General features: G+C 43.5%; 1 protein-coding gene across 1 annotated transcript in view; it reads left to right on the top strand.

Moving 5' to 3' along the window:
- Positions 1–17820, top strand: part of PPP4R4 (protein phosphatase 4 regulatory subunit 4) — a 101946-nt gene that overhangs the window by 76472 nt on the left and 7654 nt on the right. Inside the window, exons 15-23 of the mRNA XM_055133406.1 lie at positions 1141–1246; positions 2512–2659; positions 7069–7213; positions 10261–10302; positions 10391–10468; positions 14252–14321; positions 15316–15405; positions 16072–16165; positions 17560–17630. Coding sequence (XP_054989381.1) covers positions 1141–1246; positions 2512–2659; positions 7069–7213; positions 10261–10302; positions 10391–10468; positions 14252–14321; positions 15316–15405; positions 16072–16165; positions 17560–17630 — 844 coding nt within the window. The remainder of the gene's footprint in view (positions 1–1140; positions 1247–2511; positions 2660–7068; positions 7214–10260; positions 10303–10390; positions 10469–14251; positions 14322–15315; positions 15406–16071; positions 16166–17559; positions 17631–17820) is intronic.

The raw sequence follows: 17820 nt of genomic DNA, 5'->3' as shown, positions 1-17820 counted from the left end.
TATAAAGTTTTATTTTAAAATTAAAGCATACCCCTTATCATTATTTGACTCTCAGGAATTGAATATTTTAATATTCATTTAAATTTGTAAATTAGAATGGTAGAAATGAATTTATCCTGAATATGTAAATCTGTTGAAAGATTTTCCTCCAATCATAGTTTGATTTCAAATTCTATGAAGCTAGTTGAATTCACTCAGAATTGAGGTTCTGACATATAGTCATGGAAACCAGTGTTCTCACCTTTTTCTGGCCATGACCCCTTCCAATCTTGTTTCTTCCCATGACCCCCTGACCTAGCACTTCAGTCCTGAGCTGTGGTCCCCCATGGATGTAGTTTTCACCTGTGTCCCCCTCGGAAAGCCCTGGTCACCCACAGGGGCCATATGACCCCTGGTTGAGAAACACTGATAAGAAAAATGATGTTATCTCAGTTTTATAAAGTAGACGAGCGTTCCGCCCAGTGTTGTGACAGAAATTCAGCAGACACAAGGGAGTTTAGAACCCTGGTAGGAGTGACTGACATGGTGTCCCAGACCATTGGCCTTCGTGGTGAGAGGCAGGATGTAGCCAGAAAGATGAAAGCGTGTGCGGTCCCGGGCTCTCGAAATTCAGATTTTAGAAGCAGCCCAGCCCTTGTTGTTGTTTGGTCAGACTCAGCGGTGCTTAGAGGTCATACCTGGGTCTATGCTCAGGGGCCGTCACACTTGTCACTCAGCTTGGGGGGCCGTATACTGTTGTGGGATTTGAACCAGGGTCATGGCCATTGCCATGTACGGGGCAAGCACCTTAACCTTTGTACCATCTCTGCAGCCCGCTGCTCAGTTTTGGTGCTCGATCTTAGACTGGTATGTTCTTGCCAATACCTTGGATTGGTGGTTACTAAGGATGAGTTGGGTGGCTTTCCTGAGAAGTGACAGGGAAATGAGAGTCAAACACGGATCACATCTGGATAAATGACAGCAAATAAGCTTGGTAATGCTTATTTAATGTTGATTTGATGTATTTGCTAATTTGCCAGTGTACTCTGGCAATTGAAATCAGACTGTTCTTACTGTCCACCAGTTTGTGGGGGCTGAGTTGTCCAGAAATTGCTGACTTCTAGCATAGTTTAATTCTTGTCCTTTTTTTATTTCTTTAAGAATGTCTTACCCGTCCAAAAGGCCGCTTCACGGACTCTTTGCATTTTTTTACGTTATAATCGTAAGCAAGACCAGAGACATGAGGTGATTCAAAAATTAATTGAACGTAAGTAACCTTTGTCTTTCTCTTGGGAAAAAAACAAAAAGAAGGGAAAGCTAACAGCTAGTTGGTTTCAGTTTGGTCTGACTTTCTCTACTGTTTTGCCATGGATAATTAGGTTAATGTGAGTTTGATAAGCCTTGCTAGTATATAAAGTCTTAAACAGTTGAATCAATAAATGTAAATTTAAAAGAAATTTTTAATGTTAAAGTATATAAAATTTTATTTAAGAAAAATCATGCTCAGTAAGCTTTAACCTTTCCTTTTATTTTAAATTCAGTTATTATTTCTCAGTGATAGGATATCATCTCTGGAAGTTTTATTTTGAAGCAGTATTCTGTTTTCAATACTAAGCCTTCTACTTTTGAATAAGTGATAAAAATTTGCTTGTAAATATTAACCCAAATTATTATGTGAATTTGATAATTCATTGTTTACACAATGAATTTTTTTTCTTTTTGAGTCACACCCATCGATGCACAGGGGTTACTCCTGGCTCATGCACTCAGGAATTACTCCTGGTGGTGCTCGGGGGACCATAAGGGATGCTGGGAATTGAACCCAGGTTGGCCGCGGGCAAGGCAAACGCCCTACCCGCTGTGCTGTTGCTCCAGCCCCTACACAATGAATTTTTTAAAAAATCAAAAGATTGTTTTTGAAGTGTAAAGATGAAAACAGTTATTTTGATTGTTAAAGAATTTTAAATCATAGAGAACTTCTTTGAATTGTGAGTGTACTTTTAGCTTTGTGGCTTTATCGTCTCTGAATTTTGGTATCTTTATATTTGAGGAGGGATAGTATATGCTCATCCCAGTGAGTTGCTTTTTAAATTTAAATGACATAATATGTGGGGCTGGAGCATAGCGCAGAAGGGCAGGCGCTTGCCTTACTCAGGAACTGAGCAGGTTTGATCCCTGGCACCCCACATCGTCCCCTGCGTGTCACCAGGAGTGATCTCTGAGCACAGCTGGGTGTGACCCCAAAACAAACAAAATAAATAATACAATATGTGAAAAGCACTTAGTGAATGATAAAAAAAAATTAGTATATACATTAATTTAGTACTTAGTACAATCTTATGGAATCGCATATTTAAACTTTTTTTTTGTCTTTGGAGGTATTGTATAAGTTATACAATGGCATTTTTTCTTTTATCTCTTGTATCTTGTATAAACAAATTGTAGTCATAAGGAAACTTGTCATGAATTTTACGTCTAACTTTGTCACATGTAAGGAAAAATTAAACTTGCCATATCTTTTTCGGTTTCTAGAACTGGGCCAAGGAAAAAGTTACTGGAATAGACTCCGATTTTTGGATACCTGTGAATTTATTATAGAGATTTTTTCCAGATCGTTTTTCTGTAAATATTTCTTTCTGCCTGCTATTGAACTGACAAACGATCCAGTGGCAAATGTGAGGTATGGTATCAATCCAAGAAAATAACTAAAATTTTCAATTTTTATGTATGTTTTTAGTGAATATACACAAATTATTTTGGTCAACTATAAAAGTCAAGTAAAGAATTTATCATTTTGAAATTCTTGGTAGTCTTAGTTGATAAGCACTGATAGGACTTGTAAGCATCATCATTTATGATGTCTCAGGCTTGAACAGAAATTACCAGAGTCAGACCTTGGTGGTATCCCCCGCTCTGTGGGACACACCTGCAGTCAGAGCAGGTAATGAGTAGACAGTACTAATTTTATCTATCTTCTAAAATTAAAGAACAAAACCTGTGCTGCTTAGGGAGTTATGGGTCTTTGCTCAAGGGAACTGGTGGAGTTCAGGAGACCATATCGAGTGTAGGGTATCGAACTGGGGTTAGCCACATGCAACGCAAGCACGTTAGCATCGTATTATCTTTCTGGCCTCCAAAGTTGTGATTCTTGGAAAGCAGTTTGATGAGCTCTCAAGCATTTGGAAAAAAATTGAAAGGAATAACATCATTGTTAGTCTGTTCAGTTTGACTGGTAGCATTGAAGGAAGGCAGCACACCAATCAAAAAACTAAGTGAGGGGCTGGAGCGATAGCCCAGCGGGTAGGGCGTTTGCCTTGCATGCAGTCAACCTGGGTTCGATTCCCAGCATCCCATACGGTCCCTGGAGCATCTCCAGGAGTGATTCCTGAGTGCAGAGCCAGGAGTTACCACCCCTGTGCCTCGCTGGGTATAACCCAAAAAGCAAAAGCAAAAAAAAAAAAAAACAAAACCAACCAAGTGAAGATTAGCTGTTCATTGCTTCACAAGTACTGAGTTTTTCTTAGGTAAGAGTGCATTGTGTAGCAGTTTGTCACGGTTCCTCACTCTCCTGCTTTGACTGCAGCCAAAGAAATTGGTCCGTCAGCACCACACACATCTAGCTTTTGAAAAGCTAGTGCTTCCAAGAAACAGTGGTTCCTAACTGTGGGCCTGGCATTGTTATAGCCATGAATCACTACTGCAGTGATTGTCTATTGTGTAGCGCCTGCTGGGTTTTCTAGACCAGCTGGAGGTTATAAAACATCAAGCGGGCATGTACTCCCTCTTAGTTGCGGCTGATTTTTCTTTAGGAAGTGTTTAAAATTTTTAAATTCACCGAATCTAGACAATACCGAGAGTGGAAGATGATGACTGGTTTTCAAAGGAGCCTTCTGAGCCGTTCAAAATGAAAAGAATCCTCTTTGGGGGAATTGTGAGCCCTTGGCGAGAAAGAGCATCACCAGGCTTGGTGTGGCGCCATCCTTGAGTGCCTCTGAGCGAGCCGGAGGCCCTTAGAAATATTTCCAGAGAGGGACTTGCCCCTGGGCGGCTGAACGATCCCAAATATTCTGTATGCGAAGACTCCTTAGCCACTTAGCTCAGCCGAGAGAGCATCCTGGGAACACTAGGGTGGTTCTTCTTTGTCTGAAGGTTTGGCACAGAGATGAAAAGTGAGACGGGAGGGATGGTACCTGGATCAAGGTGCTCACCTTGCACACGACTAACCCAGGTTTAGTCCCCGGCACTCCGGGGGTGGTCGCTGAGCCAGGAGTTGCCCTGAACATTGAAGGATGTGGTGCCTGCAAGCAAACAAACAAGGAACAGTAAATAGGTCATATCTGGGGAACCTTTGTCACAGGCCGTTTCCTTTCAGCGTCCTCTCCTGCCAGGCGGCCCGCGCTTCCCTGCGGTTCCTGTCTCTGCCTGCTCACTGCATTGCCACCCACTTCTCTCTAACTCTCTTCATCACCTGGGACTGCCTGAATGTCGGTGCCCGTCTCAGCTCTCATAGCAGCTGGGCTGCCCGGAATCAGACTCAGGGCTGCCTCTCAGCGGGAACCCTGAGCCTGGACCCGGAGTCACATGTCCCCTCGGCTTTCCCGCCAAGGGTCTATGGGCGCCGCAGGCTTGGTCTGTGGGTGGTCCATTTCCCATCTTACTCTGCACTTGTAAGGAGTCACTGCATCTTGCCACTTGCGCAGGAGAAACCCCACCCCACCCCACTCTGGCGCCGCCCCGCGGCCATCCCACTGTAAGTCCTCAGCACATCTCCCTGGCAGACACCCAGCACCCGAGCACTGTTCCCAGCCTGCACAGAGGCCGCCCTTGGGTGCTGCCTGCCTCGTGTCAGGAGCCTCTCTGGGCTTCCTTCCTTCCGGCCTGGGCTTCCGAGCCGCTGAGTCCACGCAGGGGTCAGACTTCCACGCGTGCTCAGGTTATTCCCTCTCCTGCGAAAACACTCCAATGGCTTTACTTACTTATTATTAATTTTTTTTAAAAATATCTCACTGAAAATAAAAGCCATTCTGCAAACGGGGCCTTCCAGGCCTTCAGCTCTCTGCTCCAGCACGCGCCGGTCCGTTTGCTGCAGAGAAGCCACACGGTGTCCAGCTCCCTCTACTGGTCCTTTGAGCTTACTACAGCACCACCTTCACGCTCTTCTTCTTTTTTTTTTTTTTTCTTTTTTTTTGCTCTTTGGGTCACACCCAGGGATACACCGGGGTTACTCCTGGCTCTGCACTCAGGAATTACTCCTGCCGGTGCTCGGGGGACCCTACGGGATGCTGGGAATCGAATCTGGAGTGGCCGCGTGCAAGACAAACACCCTCCCCGCTGTGCTATCGCTCCAGCCCCCGTGCTCTTCTTATTCATGCCATTCTCCCTTTTTTTTCTTTTTAATTTTTTTAAAAAGATTATGAAAAAAATGTATTAGAAAGTAGTATGTAAAGTATAATGAATATGCAGTATGGTGTGCCTTGGCTTCCTTAAAGGGGGCTGGGGGATAACTCTGGCCCGGGACTCAGGCCTTGCATGTGCAAGGACCCACGTTTGTTTTTAGGCTCCCCCCACCCCCCGATCTTTTCTTATTTTCTAGGTTTCCTGCATCTCATCTCGGAGCTCTTGATCACAGCTACTGCTATTCTTCTGTCCAGACCTTCTAGTGCTATCATTGTTGTTTTTATTTTTTATTTTTTTATTTTTTGCTTTTTTTGGGGGGGAGGGTCACACCCGGTGATGCACAGGGGTCACTCCTGGCTCTGCACTCAGGAATTACTCCTGGCGGTGCTCAGGGGACCATATGGGATGCTGGAATTCGAACCCGGGTCGGCCGAGTGCAAGGCAAACGCCCTACCCGCTGTGCTATCGCTCCAGCCCCAATCATTGTTGTTGTTTTTAAAACCGACCAGCACACTCTTCATTCCTGTCGTTTGCTGATCATCGTTTCCTCAGTCCGACTCTCATTCTTTCTTGTGTGTTTCCGGCTATCTGTGCCATTGTCCTTTGGGCTCATCTGACACCCTCCACGTGGTGGGTGCCACTAACGCCGTTCTGGGAGATGACAGGGCTGTGTCTGTTGCGGGCTGAGTTTCCACGTGACTGTTCTCACTCATTGACCCGGTGGGCTTCTATGCACGCGTCTGCCCATTGGGTTCTCTGAGCAACTGCTGTGCTGAGGGTGAGTCTCGGTAGTTAGCTCCGGGGGGCCGGGGCGGGGGGATTGTCTCTGAGGGGTAAGGCCGGGCGTTGCTTTTTTCCTTCCCTGCCCTTCGTTGCTCAGTGACAGGAATTATAACTGGGCAGTGCCGGATTGGATGCGGAGTGCGGTCTACGGACGTATGTGGTGGCGCAGTTGAGGAGATATGGACGCAGGCCTGCTGATAGGGTGGGGGCAGGCGTGGAGGCTGGCAGGACCTCGCTGGAAGGGAGGGGGTTCTGCCTACCAAAGAGGCCCCAGACAAGTCAGCCGAGACTGATCTCACCTGTGAGGGGGTTGGGGCAGGCAGAGGTGCTGTTCTTAGGTCTGCACTGAAGTGTCACCTTGGCACTGACGCATTATGGAAATCCTCTCTGGAGACCTGTTTGAAATTGTGTCCCCTCCTCTGGTGTGCCCCCACCTCATTTCTTCGCAGTGCTGGCCACATCCTGACATTTGACTTACATGTTTCCTCCTCCCCTACCCCAGACTAGGATGTAAGGTCCAGGATAGCAAAGGATTTTGTGGGTGGCTGTTCCCTCTCGAGTGTCAGCACCAGAAGAATGAATGTTGCCCTTGTCATACACACTTGTAATTTGTTGCTTCATCATAAAGGAATTCCAGGCTCTCAACAATGTGAATTTTTTTTTTTTTTGCTTCTTGGGTCACACCCAGCAATGCACAGAGGTTACTCCTGGCTCTGCACTCAGGAATTACCCCTGGCGGTGCTCAGGGGACCATATGGGATGCTGGGAATTGAACCCGGGTCGGCCGCGTGCAAGGCAAATGCCCTACCTGCTGTACTATTGCTCCAGCCCCAACAATGTGAATTTTTTTGACTCCTCTTCTTCTTTGCTAACTTCACTCAAAAGGAAACCCCGTTTGATGTGTTACAGGATAAAACTTTGCTGCCTATTACCCAAAGTGAAATCAACTCTGAATATCCCCGCAGATAAGTATTTACTTCAGCAATTAGAAATGTGTGTGAGAAAACTCCTGTGTCAGGAAAAAGATAAAGATGTTCTGGCTATTGTGAAAAGAGTAAGTATCTCCCTGACCTGAGCATTTGTATTTCTTTCCCGAAAACGGTGCTGAGCCCAGTTTTCCGATCTAAGCTGCACAGGATATCACTATGATAAAATATACCAGGCAGGAGGGCTTAGAATTAGTCATTGATTTGATTGATGTGTGATCTAAATGGCTCTGAAGTCTCCTCCCTTAGGGAACTTATAATCCACAATGATTATATCAGTAAGTGAGCTTAGCATGTTTTAAGTGCACACTAACACATACTGTTCAATTAGTAATGCTGATTTCTTCAGACTTTATTTATAAGCAGCTGTAATCCAGACAGACTTTACCAGTAAAATTAGAGCAGTCACATAATTGACATAAACTTAGCTGTGAAAAGGGCTTTGGGTAGTTCCGTGCCTGTCCGCCTTTGAGATGCACTTGCCCTGGAGACTTCTGAGGTCTTATTAGTAAGTGGCAAAACCAGGAGTAGAATATTGACCTTTCACCCTGGGAGCATTCATTCTTTTTGCAATAAGATAGCATAGTGTCTCAGCTTCTTGTCTTCTTTTAGTATGTATGGTATATGTGTATATATATGAACATGTATATACAAGTGTGTATGTACATGCAATAAATGTATGTATGTGTGTTTATGGAATGTTTTTACTATGTGATCTTGTTATCTGGGTTGTTGGAAGTGTTCAGCAGGAAAAGCTAGTTTCTTGGCCTTTGGTCACAAAACTGGCATTTTCATGTAGTGGGAGGATGAGGGAAGGGTGGGAAGAAGCGGGTGAGCTGGAAGTGACCTGAGAACTCTGGGGAGAGGGCCTCGGGCCTTTTGGTTCTGGTTAAGATGCAGTGATGTTGCACATCAAACCATAGACACTGGCACTATTCTAGCCATCTGATACTCCAGTAAAAATGAGACTGAAGAAAGGAATTTGAATTAGTCACTGTCACTGTCACTGTCATCACGGGATGACAGTGACTCATCAATTTGCTCATCAAAACTCATCAATTTGCTCCAGCGAGAACCAGTAACATCTCCTTTGTGAGACTTGTTACTGTTTTTGGCATATTGAATACGCCACGGGTAGCTTGCCAGGCTCTGCCGTGCGGGCGGGATACTCTCGGTAGCTTGCCAGGCTCTCCGAGAGAGACGGAGGAATTGAACCCGAGTCAGCCATGTGCAAGGCGAATGCCCTACCCACTGCGCTATGGCTCCAGCCCATGAAATCCTTCGATAGTCATGCGGAGCTGCAGAATCAACAAGGAAGATTTTGTTAACAGGCAAAGTTAAAGAGGTCACTTTTCTGAACCTGAAAGTGAGCTTGAGGATTCAGCGGTCAGGTTTGATTCTTGTCCTTGGGCCACACCTCGCAATGCTCAGAGGCTTCTCCTGACTTTGCGTTCAAGGGTCCCTCCCAGTGGTGCTCAGGAGGTCACGGGGTGCTGGGACAGGCCCAGCCTGCCTGCAGGCAGCCCTGCTCTTAGCCCCAGGAGCTGTCTCTTCCCTCATGAGATGCCTGTTTTGCGCATGTCTTGTCTTAAATAGCTAGGCATTGATATGGCGAGGAAAAAAGTTGATTCTCCCCCCGCCCCACCCTGCACCTCCTTGATAAATGCTAGATGTTTCATTTTTTTTTTCTTTTTGGGTCACACCTGGTGATGCACAGGGGTCACTCCTGGCTCTGCACTCAGGAATTACTCCTGGCGGTGCTCAGGGGACCATATGGGATGCTGGGAATTGAACCCAGGGCGACTGAGTGCAGTGCAAGGCAAACGCCCTACCCGCTGTGCTATCTCTCCAGCACCCTAGATGTTTCTTTTTAAATTTAATTTCTATCTTATTGAGATTCTGGGGTTTACAGTGCTGTTAATAATGGTCTGTCATGCGCATAATTACAGTACCACACCCATCCCCTCACACCCCCTCTCTCCCAAGGAGCTTGCCCGCCTCCTTCTGACCCCCAGCCCTTGCTTGGCCGCGTGGCTCAGTTCTCCCATCTGGTTCTGCTTGCTGTTTTCTGTCTTATTGAATCGCAGTTTAAGCCATTTAAATTACAACTTAAGTTACTTTTCTAAAAGCACCTTTTAAAGCTTGAGATACAATGCAGGCTAATCCAAGATGTTATAAAAAAGATAAGATACAGGATCAGTACGCAAAAATGAAATAGTTAAATCAAAAGATTATTAATATACATGGGATTTTTCTGGATATGCTTACATCCAGAATATACATAGCTGTATTTTGGATATGAAATCCACCTTTCTCATGCATGAAAGTTCTGTTTAGTAAGCTGAAGGGAGGACTGGTATGGAAAACACTGAGGGAACTATTTCAAGTTTTAGCATGAAAAAGGAATAGCTTAGTCTGATCAGTTTTTCAAGATGGGGAGTAGTTTTACTTAATAGGAATATTTCATGGCATAAATTTAAAAAATAGGTATAAAAATAAGACTTCAAATTAATGGTATTGCAGTGGACAACTTTGACCTATGAATATATGCATGAACTTTACTCTGGCAAATGTAACTTATAGATAAGTAATATTCTCTTGCAGGGACAGAACTCTGGTTTTGACAATCTTTTGATCGAAATAATTTATTTTAGATTAACGTATTCTATAAACCGAAGTTTAAACCAAGAGAGCACTTTCTGAGTAAAGTTTTCTCTCTTGCTTACCATGCCGTAATATTGTTTCTGTTGAAAGGAGCAAATATTTTAAGCCAAATTATAACTTGCTTCATATATATTTAACTAGGAGATTTTTTAAAATTAAAATTCAACAAAGAGTGACAGTGAAGCTTATTAAAAATTAAAGTACATGTTTCAGTATTTAAAACATTCTTCTAGACTTGGTCTTTCTTAGGTTGAAACTTTTAAAAGTTCAAGTGTATAGCTGGCATTAAAATATAGATGTCCATTTAAATACAGAGGTTTTCTAAATTCAGCCCTCAATATGGCAGAAGCCTCCACCTGGGAATTCCCTCCAGAAAAGGCGTCTCTTTGAGAAATGACTAACTGACTTAATTGAATTAACTTTTGAATACTTTTTAAAACCTTCTTCCTAGACGGTGTTAGAGTTGGACAGAATGGAAATGTCTGTGGATGCTGTAAGTACCCTCTTTTCACCTGGCATTGGAAGGAATACTTAAAAACGGGTAGAAACTCATCATTCATTCTGCACACTTTTATTTCAAGGAATATCAGACAAATCTTTATGAGAAAGACTTGCTGGATCAAGAGAAAGAAAGGGAAGAACTACTTCTTCTGGAAATGGTATGTTGTTTCTCACGTGTATGTACCTGCCATTAATGACCGGCATTAGCTTCACTTTTGTTATTGAACTGAGTAATTTCATTTAATTGTAATTAATCTTCTGTTCCTGAACAACCAAAGAAAGATTCCGTTGTTGTTGTTGTTGTTTTTAAATTTGTTGTTCTATTAGCTGGAAGGAAAACTGCATTTAAGGACCTTTTAAATAAAATTACTTTATTGAAGTACAACTAACTGCACATATACATATTTGTAATGTGCAATTCGATGACTCTTGTCATATAGAAATATCCAGAAATCATGCCATCATAAACATATCAAACATTTCTATTCCCTCAAAAGTTTCTTCAGACCTTATATAATCTACATTTTCTACTTCACTTCCCAGCGGCCACTGATCTTTCCTCACTTTAAGTTAGTTTGTATTTTCTGAAACTTATTTAAGTGGAATATGTTCTGGATTTGTTTTGGGAGCTACTTCTTTTCATCAGCATAATTATTCTGAGGTTTATGCATGTTGTGTATTTTAGGTCATTCCTTTTCTGAGTTTTCCATGTCATGGATATACCACAGCTGTTTATATACATTCTGACAGGCCCCTTCTAGTTTGGGGGATGTTACAAATGGAACTTTGAACACTTGTGAAGAAGTCTTTGGGTTGATGATTGTTTTATTTTTCTCATGAGGAGATACCTAGAAACAGAATGGCTGGGTCCCATGGCAGTACCTATTTGACTTAGCAACAAATGGAAGATGTTTTACAATGTGGGGGGCTCGTTCACCCTCTCACTCGTGTTAGGGGAGCTCCTCGTCACCCTGAAATCCCTCTCCTAGCCCTCAGGATGCATGTGCAGGGCACTGCCAGGGGGTCCCACCTGCCTGTCGCTGATGCCCTTGGTTCTGAACATCCGTTCCTTTGCTTCCTAACTCTCCTCATCTCTCTTCGGGTTGTTCTTCTTACATTTTATTTATTTTAATTTAATTTAATTTTATTTTATTGCTTTTTGGGTCACACCCAGCGATGCTCAGGGGTTATTCCTGGCTTTGCACTCAGGAATTACTGCTGGCGGTGCTTGGGGGACCATATGGGATGCCGGGGATTGAACCCGGGTCGGCCGCATGCAAGGCAAATGCCCTACCCGCTATGCTATCGCTCCGGCCCCTCTTCTTACATTTTAAGGTGGGTTGTTTCGCTTCCAGACATGTGAGAGTTCTCTTTGTACACCCTGATACATACATCTCCTTTGTCACATAGGCATTTGTGCATTTTTTTCTTGGAGTTTGTGGCTTGCTTCTTCAATTTACTTGATGGTGTCTTTTGTTTTTTATTTATTTATTTATTTATTTATTTTGGGTTTCATCGATTTCTTTACTTACTTTTTTTTCCCCCACTATCATTATTTGGTGTTTTACCCCCAACAGTCAGACCTGTCGGAATGGCTTCATTAGATTGTATGTTTTCTATTGTTGGTAACAAAGAGCATATGATGTTGCACGGTCGCAAAAGCAGCCACCCAGTTTTGGAATTCTGGTATTAATTCCAGAGGCATTTCTGCCAGCAGCTGCTGCATTCCGAGATTGGTTTCTGTGGCGCCGGGATCATGGCTGTACAGGAGCGGAGGAGCTGTCCATGGGCGACCGCTCGGGGTCTCATTTGGGCAGGAGGCAGGGCCGGTTCTGCCTCCCCCATCGCAGGATTCCCCATGTATCCCGTCCCATCACTGCAAACTCCTACCTCTCTGTCCAACTGGTTCCGAACGGTGGCGGTCGCCATGCTGTCGCAGGGGGGAAACAAGGGACAGAAACCCTCCTGGGGCTGCACGGGGCCGTAGCTTAGTTCAGAGTCCAGGAGTAAATCTGCCAGCAGCCGCTGCGTTCTGAGATTGGTTTCTGTGCCTCTGGGATAATGGATGCTCAGGAGTGGTGGGGCCATTCCAGACCATATACTTTGTATATCAGGAAAGGTCGTGAGGCTGCGTAAGCAGCCGTGCGGTTTGGAGATGTCTAGTCCCGTATACCGGAGCCGTGTTAGTAGAAGCTCAGTGTCTCCGGGGCTCCATCTGGAGAAGGCGTGCTGGCTGTACCTTCTCCGTCTGGCACCCGGTATTGTTGGCCCGGTCTGGGGTCTGGAGCATTCTCCGGCTTGCGGTGCTGCCGGAATGGCCCGGATTCTTCACTGCTGATTGTGGCAAGATGGCCTCTTTATTTACTTTTTTAAAAAAATTTTTATTAGTCAATCTCCATGAGGTACAGTTGTAGACTTACACATTTTTGTGCTTGAATTTCAGTGTTGATGGTGTCTTTTGATTTCTTTCTTTCTTTTTTTTTTTTTTTTGCTTTTTTTGGGTCACACCCAGCGATGCTCAGGGGTTACTCCTGGCTTTGCAGTCAGGAATTACTCCTGGTGTGCTTGGGGGACCATATGGGATGCCGGGGATTGAACCCAGGACGGCCGAGTGCAAGGCAAACGCCCTACCCGCTGTGCTATCACTCCGGCCCCAAGATGGTGTCTTTTGACAAGCAATATGTAGTTGGGAATGCAACTCCGCAGTAGTGCAGTTACTTTGCATGTATTAGGCCCCGACTTTCCTGATTTGGGAGTATATGTCACTGCACAAACCTCAAAAGATTTGAGCCATCGCTTATTTAATTGTGTGTTCTCGCTCTTGTAGTTCCGGTTCTCCAAGCACACACATATTAGTCCTTTTGATACAGTCTCACATGTCCTCGAGGCATTTTTATTTCTTTTCTTTGTCTTTTTCTTAAGCGAGACGGGACAGTGGTGGAATGTGGGAGACTCCCGAGCAGTGCTCTAGGGGCTGGGTCCTCTCCCAGAAATTCTAGGCTGACAGGGCAGATGTTTCAATACAAGGGCCTTAGGGTGCAAGGCTGTTCAGGTCGTGTGGAGCTGCGGATGACTGGGTCACACTGGCAACTCTCAGGGGCCATCAGTGCTGGGCCTTTGCCCCATCTTCTGGTCCCATTATTATTATTATTATGGCACTGTGCTGTCATAGCACTGTTCTTCCATTGTTCATCGATTTGCTTGAGCGGGCACCAGTAACGTCTCCATTGTGAGACTTGTTACTGTTTTTGGCATATCAAATATGCCACTGGTAGCTTGCCAGGCTCTGCCGTGCAGGCGTGATACTCTCGGTAGCTTGCCGGGCTCTCCGAGAGGGACGGAGGAATTGAATCTGGGTCGGCTGCGTGCAAAGTAAACACCCTACCCGCTGTGTTACTGCTGCTCCAGTCAAAGTGACCAGTAATAACCAATATTTTTATTTCAAGAATCAGTTAATATCTTCTGGAAAGGAGGCTCTGTCCAACAATGATACCAAACTTTTTTTTTGAATTTTGGGTTTTGGGCAACACCCGGAGCAGCTCAGAGGTTGCTTCTGGTTCTGCACTGACTGATCACTCCTAGTGGTCCTTGGGAACCATCTGGGATGGCAGAGACCTAACCCAAGTTGGCCCTGTGCAAGGCAAACACACCACCTGCTGTACTGTATCTCCCCCCCAGAAAGCTCACTATTTTAGTTTGCCAGTTCCCCTGAAAGGCACATTTCTGTAGGTGTTAAAGGATTACACATCTGGAAGAATCCAGACTTCTTTAGAATACCTTTTTGAACTTTGAGATTGAAAATAGAAAACAACTTAGGCATTTCTGTGAGTGAACTGCAAACTCTGGAGTGTATCTCTGAAAGGTAGTCAATTCTCATGAGAATGGTTTTCAGAAGGAACCTAGATACTGTGTCTAATACTAAGAATCTGTCTTCACATCAGGAGCAGTTAGAGAAAGAGAAGCAGCAGAACGATGGACGGACCTTCAGTGACAAAACCTTTGATAAGAAACGTAAGTCATTTGATGGGGTTCAGATGTAGTCAACAAATCATAGAGGGAAATGTATATATATGGATATATATATATATTTTTTCATATATACATATACAAAAGCTCACACACATTTAACAATATGTAGTGATATCCTAACAAATATGATATCAAATGATAACATGATAATATCATATCATATGATAACATGATATGATAACATGATAATATGATAACAAATCATAGAGGGAAATATATATATGTATATATATACATTTTCATATATACATATACGAAAGCTCACACACATTTAACAATATGTTAGTGATATCCTAAAGAATGTCTTAATGGCCGCTGCCAAAATAGAACAGTCTTCACGCTGTTTCCTATAAGAATGCATTTTTGTAAGCATTTTCAGCAGTTCTTCAAACAGACAATACAAAATATATTATTTCGGTTGTGCTTTGGAACAGGACTTGGGGCTTGGGATGGAAACATCCCAAATTTGGTGGTGGGGAGATGTAATGGTGGTGGGGTATGTGTTTGAATATTGAACATAATCAAATATTGTGAACTACCTTATAAAATAAAGATACTTTTTTAAAAAAAGAAACCTAAGTCATTGTTTCTGTGACCTCACCACTCCCTTCTGCATTCTGAAAGGTGGTGCCGAGTTTCCGGTTGCTATGGGAACACCATTTTCCTCTTTTTTTCCCTCCAATGTTCTTAATGATTGGGCGCTGAATGTCTTGCAGATCTTGGCTAACACACGAGGAAGAGGTGGGGCCAGTGCAAGGGCCCGGGTCTTTCCAAAGAAAGCTTCCACCTGATCATGGCAGGGGGGTGGTGAAGTTGAGCAGGGGATGACTAAGACTGAAGTTTATAAACACAAAATATCTTGGAAAGACTGTTTGCTTAGCTAGGAATTGTGACTTACCGTCTTTGTGTTACCTGTTTATGGCGATTATTAGAAACTAGGAGGACATGATAGTACTTAAAACTGAGTTTATTTCAGGTAAAGATGTGACAGTAAAGACACCAACCATTCAGCCCAAGAGCTTCCCCATCTCTGTTCCTGGACCCTCGTCTGGAATCCCATCGACAAGTAAGAAACAGTTTCTTGATGTGTGTCTCACTTTCCTTTCATAAAAATGTAACTGCAGGAAAAGGCTTTCTACTAGATAAGGTTCAGAGTTCTGAAGCCCAGTGCTGGAGGGTGGGGGCAGAACCCCCCTACACAGTGCTCAGGGACCCTAGGACCAAGCCTAATTGTGGTGTTCTGGGTGCCTGGGGCGGCCTCAGAGACCAATTCAGTGCCCTGCACACAGATATCAGGCCTGTACTCTACCACTGAGTCACAGCCTTCGCTCTTGAAGTAGCTTTGCTTTTGTTTGTTGGGTTTTTGTTTGTTTTGAATTTGCACCCCACCTGGTGATGCTCAGGCCTTACTTCTGGCTCTGCACTCCTGGGGTGCTCTGGGGACCACAGGGGTGCTGGGGATTGGACCTGGGTCGGCCACATGCAAGGCAAACATCTTACCGGCTGTCCTATTGCCCCAGCCCAAAGTTGCTTTGCTTTTTGTTGTTAGCTGTTTGGGTGGCTGATGGCAGGTGGTAGAGGTAAGACTCTCTGCAGGTCCAACTTAGGGCAGGCAACTCCACGGCTCTTGTTTGTGTTTTACTGAGAATGGTGGTTAGGTCGCCAGGGAATGGGCATTCAGCAGCTAAAGAGGAACTGAACACTTACATTTTTCTTTTGTTTGTTATTCTAGGCAAAGAAATCAAGAAATCCAAATTGATTCGAAGCCAATCTTTTAATAATCAAGCTTTTTACGCAAAATATGGCAACTTAGACAAGTGTACTAGGTATGATGTCAGCTGTTTATGCTTTTTAACTGAACTTTTGTTTTATAGTCTTTATTTAGGCAAAATGTTTGCATTCTTAGAAAACCAGGATTAATTGTATTTTTGTTGTTCAGTAATTTGTATGTTTTCGCCTGTAAAAATTAGCATATTAAAAGAATAGTAATCTAGCAGTTTTCCGTAGAACACCCTGGTGTTGTGGCATGAGAACTAGACCACTGCTGTGACTGTGTATTAGCGTGTGACACAGTGACATACCAGGATGCCCTGGTATTACATTCTATTGGGAGGATGCTATAGCTCCACTGTTAACTGGGTGTGGATGCATCCCCTATACGAGAAGGATGTGGACCTTCATTTGCTTTTAAAATTATTCCTTACCTAGAAAGAATCTGGCATTTATTTGTTTTCTAAAGTGATCATAGTAGCATTTTCCCAACAATATCTCATTTGAATGTGTAATTTCCCCTTTGGTCTTAGCACGTGAAATAATTAAACTGATTTGGAGAGAGTGCACATAAATAAAATGACCTTGATTTTCAAAATATTTGTTGTATACATTCATAAATAACAATAGTATATCAGTTATATTAATTTGGAGGAACAAAATGTACCTATAAAAATAAGTATTTTTCTTTTCTTAATCAAGATATTTGCTCCAGATTTTCAGCTCTGTTTTTGGACATGACTAATAGATGATCTAGATTGATGTTTCTCAGCCTTTTTTCTGACCTTGGCTGCCTTCCAGCCTTGCTTCCTCCCCGTCCTACTAGTTGGCCCTAATCTCATGCAGTGGCCCTACATTTATGAGATCTTCACCCTTGAGATATGTTGGGGGCCCGTAGCGGGGGGCCTAGGGCCATGTGGATATCCCAAGGGGACCAGAGGTGAAAATGATATAAATAGAGGGACACAGCATGAGGTACAGTCTCAACCTGTAAGATAGGGGTCCACCAGAAGGCAAGGCCACCCCCCTTTCCCCTTTGGAAAGGGGGTGTGGTCAGGAAAAGTTTGAAAAAACACTTACTTAGACCATGATTAGTCTAGAATTCCTAGCCAGTAAAGTAATGTTAAAATAGCAAAAGAGATTAGAACCAAAATAAATCTTTTCCAAGAAAATGTTATCTCTCCAACCTGTCTTGTGTGAGTATCCGTAGAAAAGTTGTTATTCTGAAACAGCCAAAGAGGCAGAGATTCTTCTAAGTGATCCACCAAGTACTTGTGAGATCAGGAAGGAGAATGAAAGGATATCAGGAAGGATAAATGAAAATAGCAAGTGTGTTTAAGACACAGAGAAGAAAATATTTAGCCATTTGAGAAGGGCCAAGTACATGGTGATTGGGGTTAAAAGAAGCATTCTTGTATTCGAAACTAAGTCATGTTTTTTTTTTTCCTAGTAAAAATTCTACAACAGGATATGCATCTTCTGTCTCAGGGTTAACAAAGACTTCTGTGGTCTCACTAACTGGTAGGTAGAAACCTGAGCTCTTATAAATAGATGCCATTAATAAGATTATTTTGCTTAAATGACCTATTCTATTTTCAGTTTTTTTCCCCCAAAAGTCTACCTTTATCAAGTACCCAAGATGTCCAACTCTCCCCTAGCAAGTTTGAGCATGCTATTTTATTTTCACTATGTGAAGAATCAGAATTTAACA

The sequence above is a fragment of the Sorex araneus genome, chromosome 3, assembly GCF_027595985.1.
Source record: "Sorex araneus isolate mSorAra2 chromosome 3, mSorAra2.pri, whole genome shotgun sequence".
Taxonomy (NCBI): Eukaryota; Metazoa; Chordata; class Mammalia; order Eulipotyphla; family Soricidae; genus Sorex; species Sorex araneus.
This window is presented reverse-complemented; position numbering and strand designations above follow the sequence as displayed.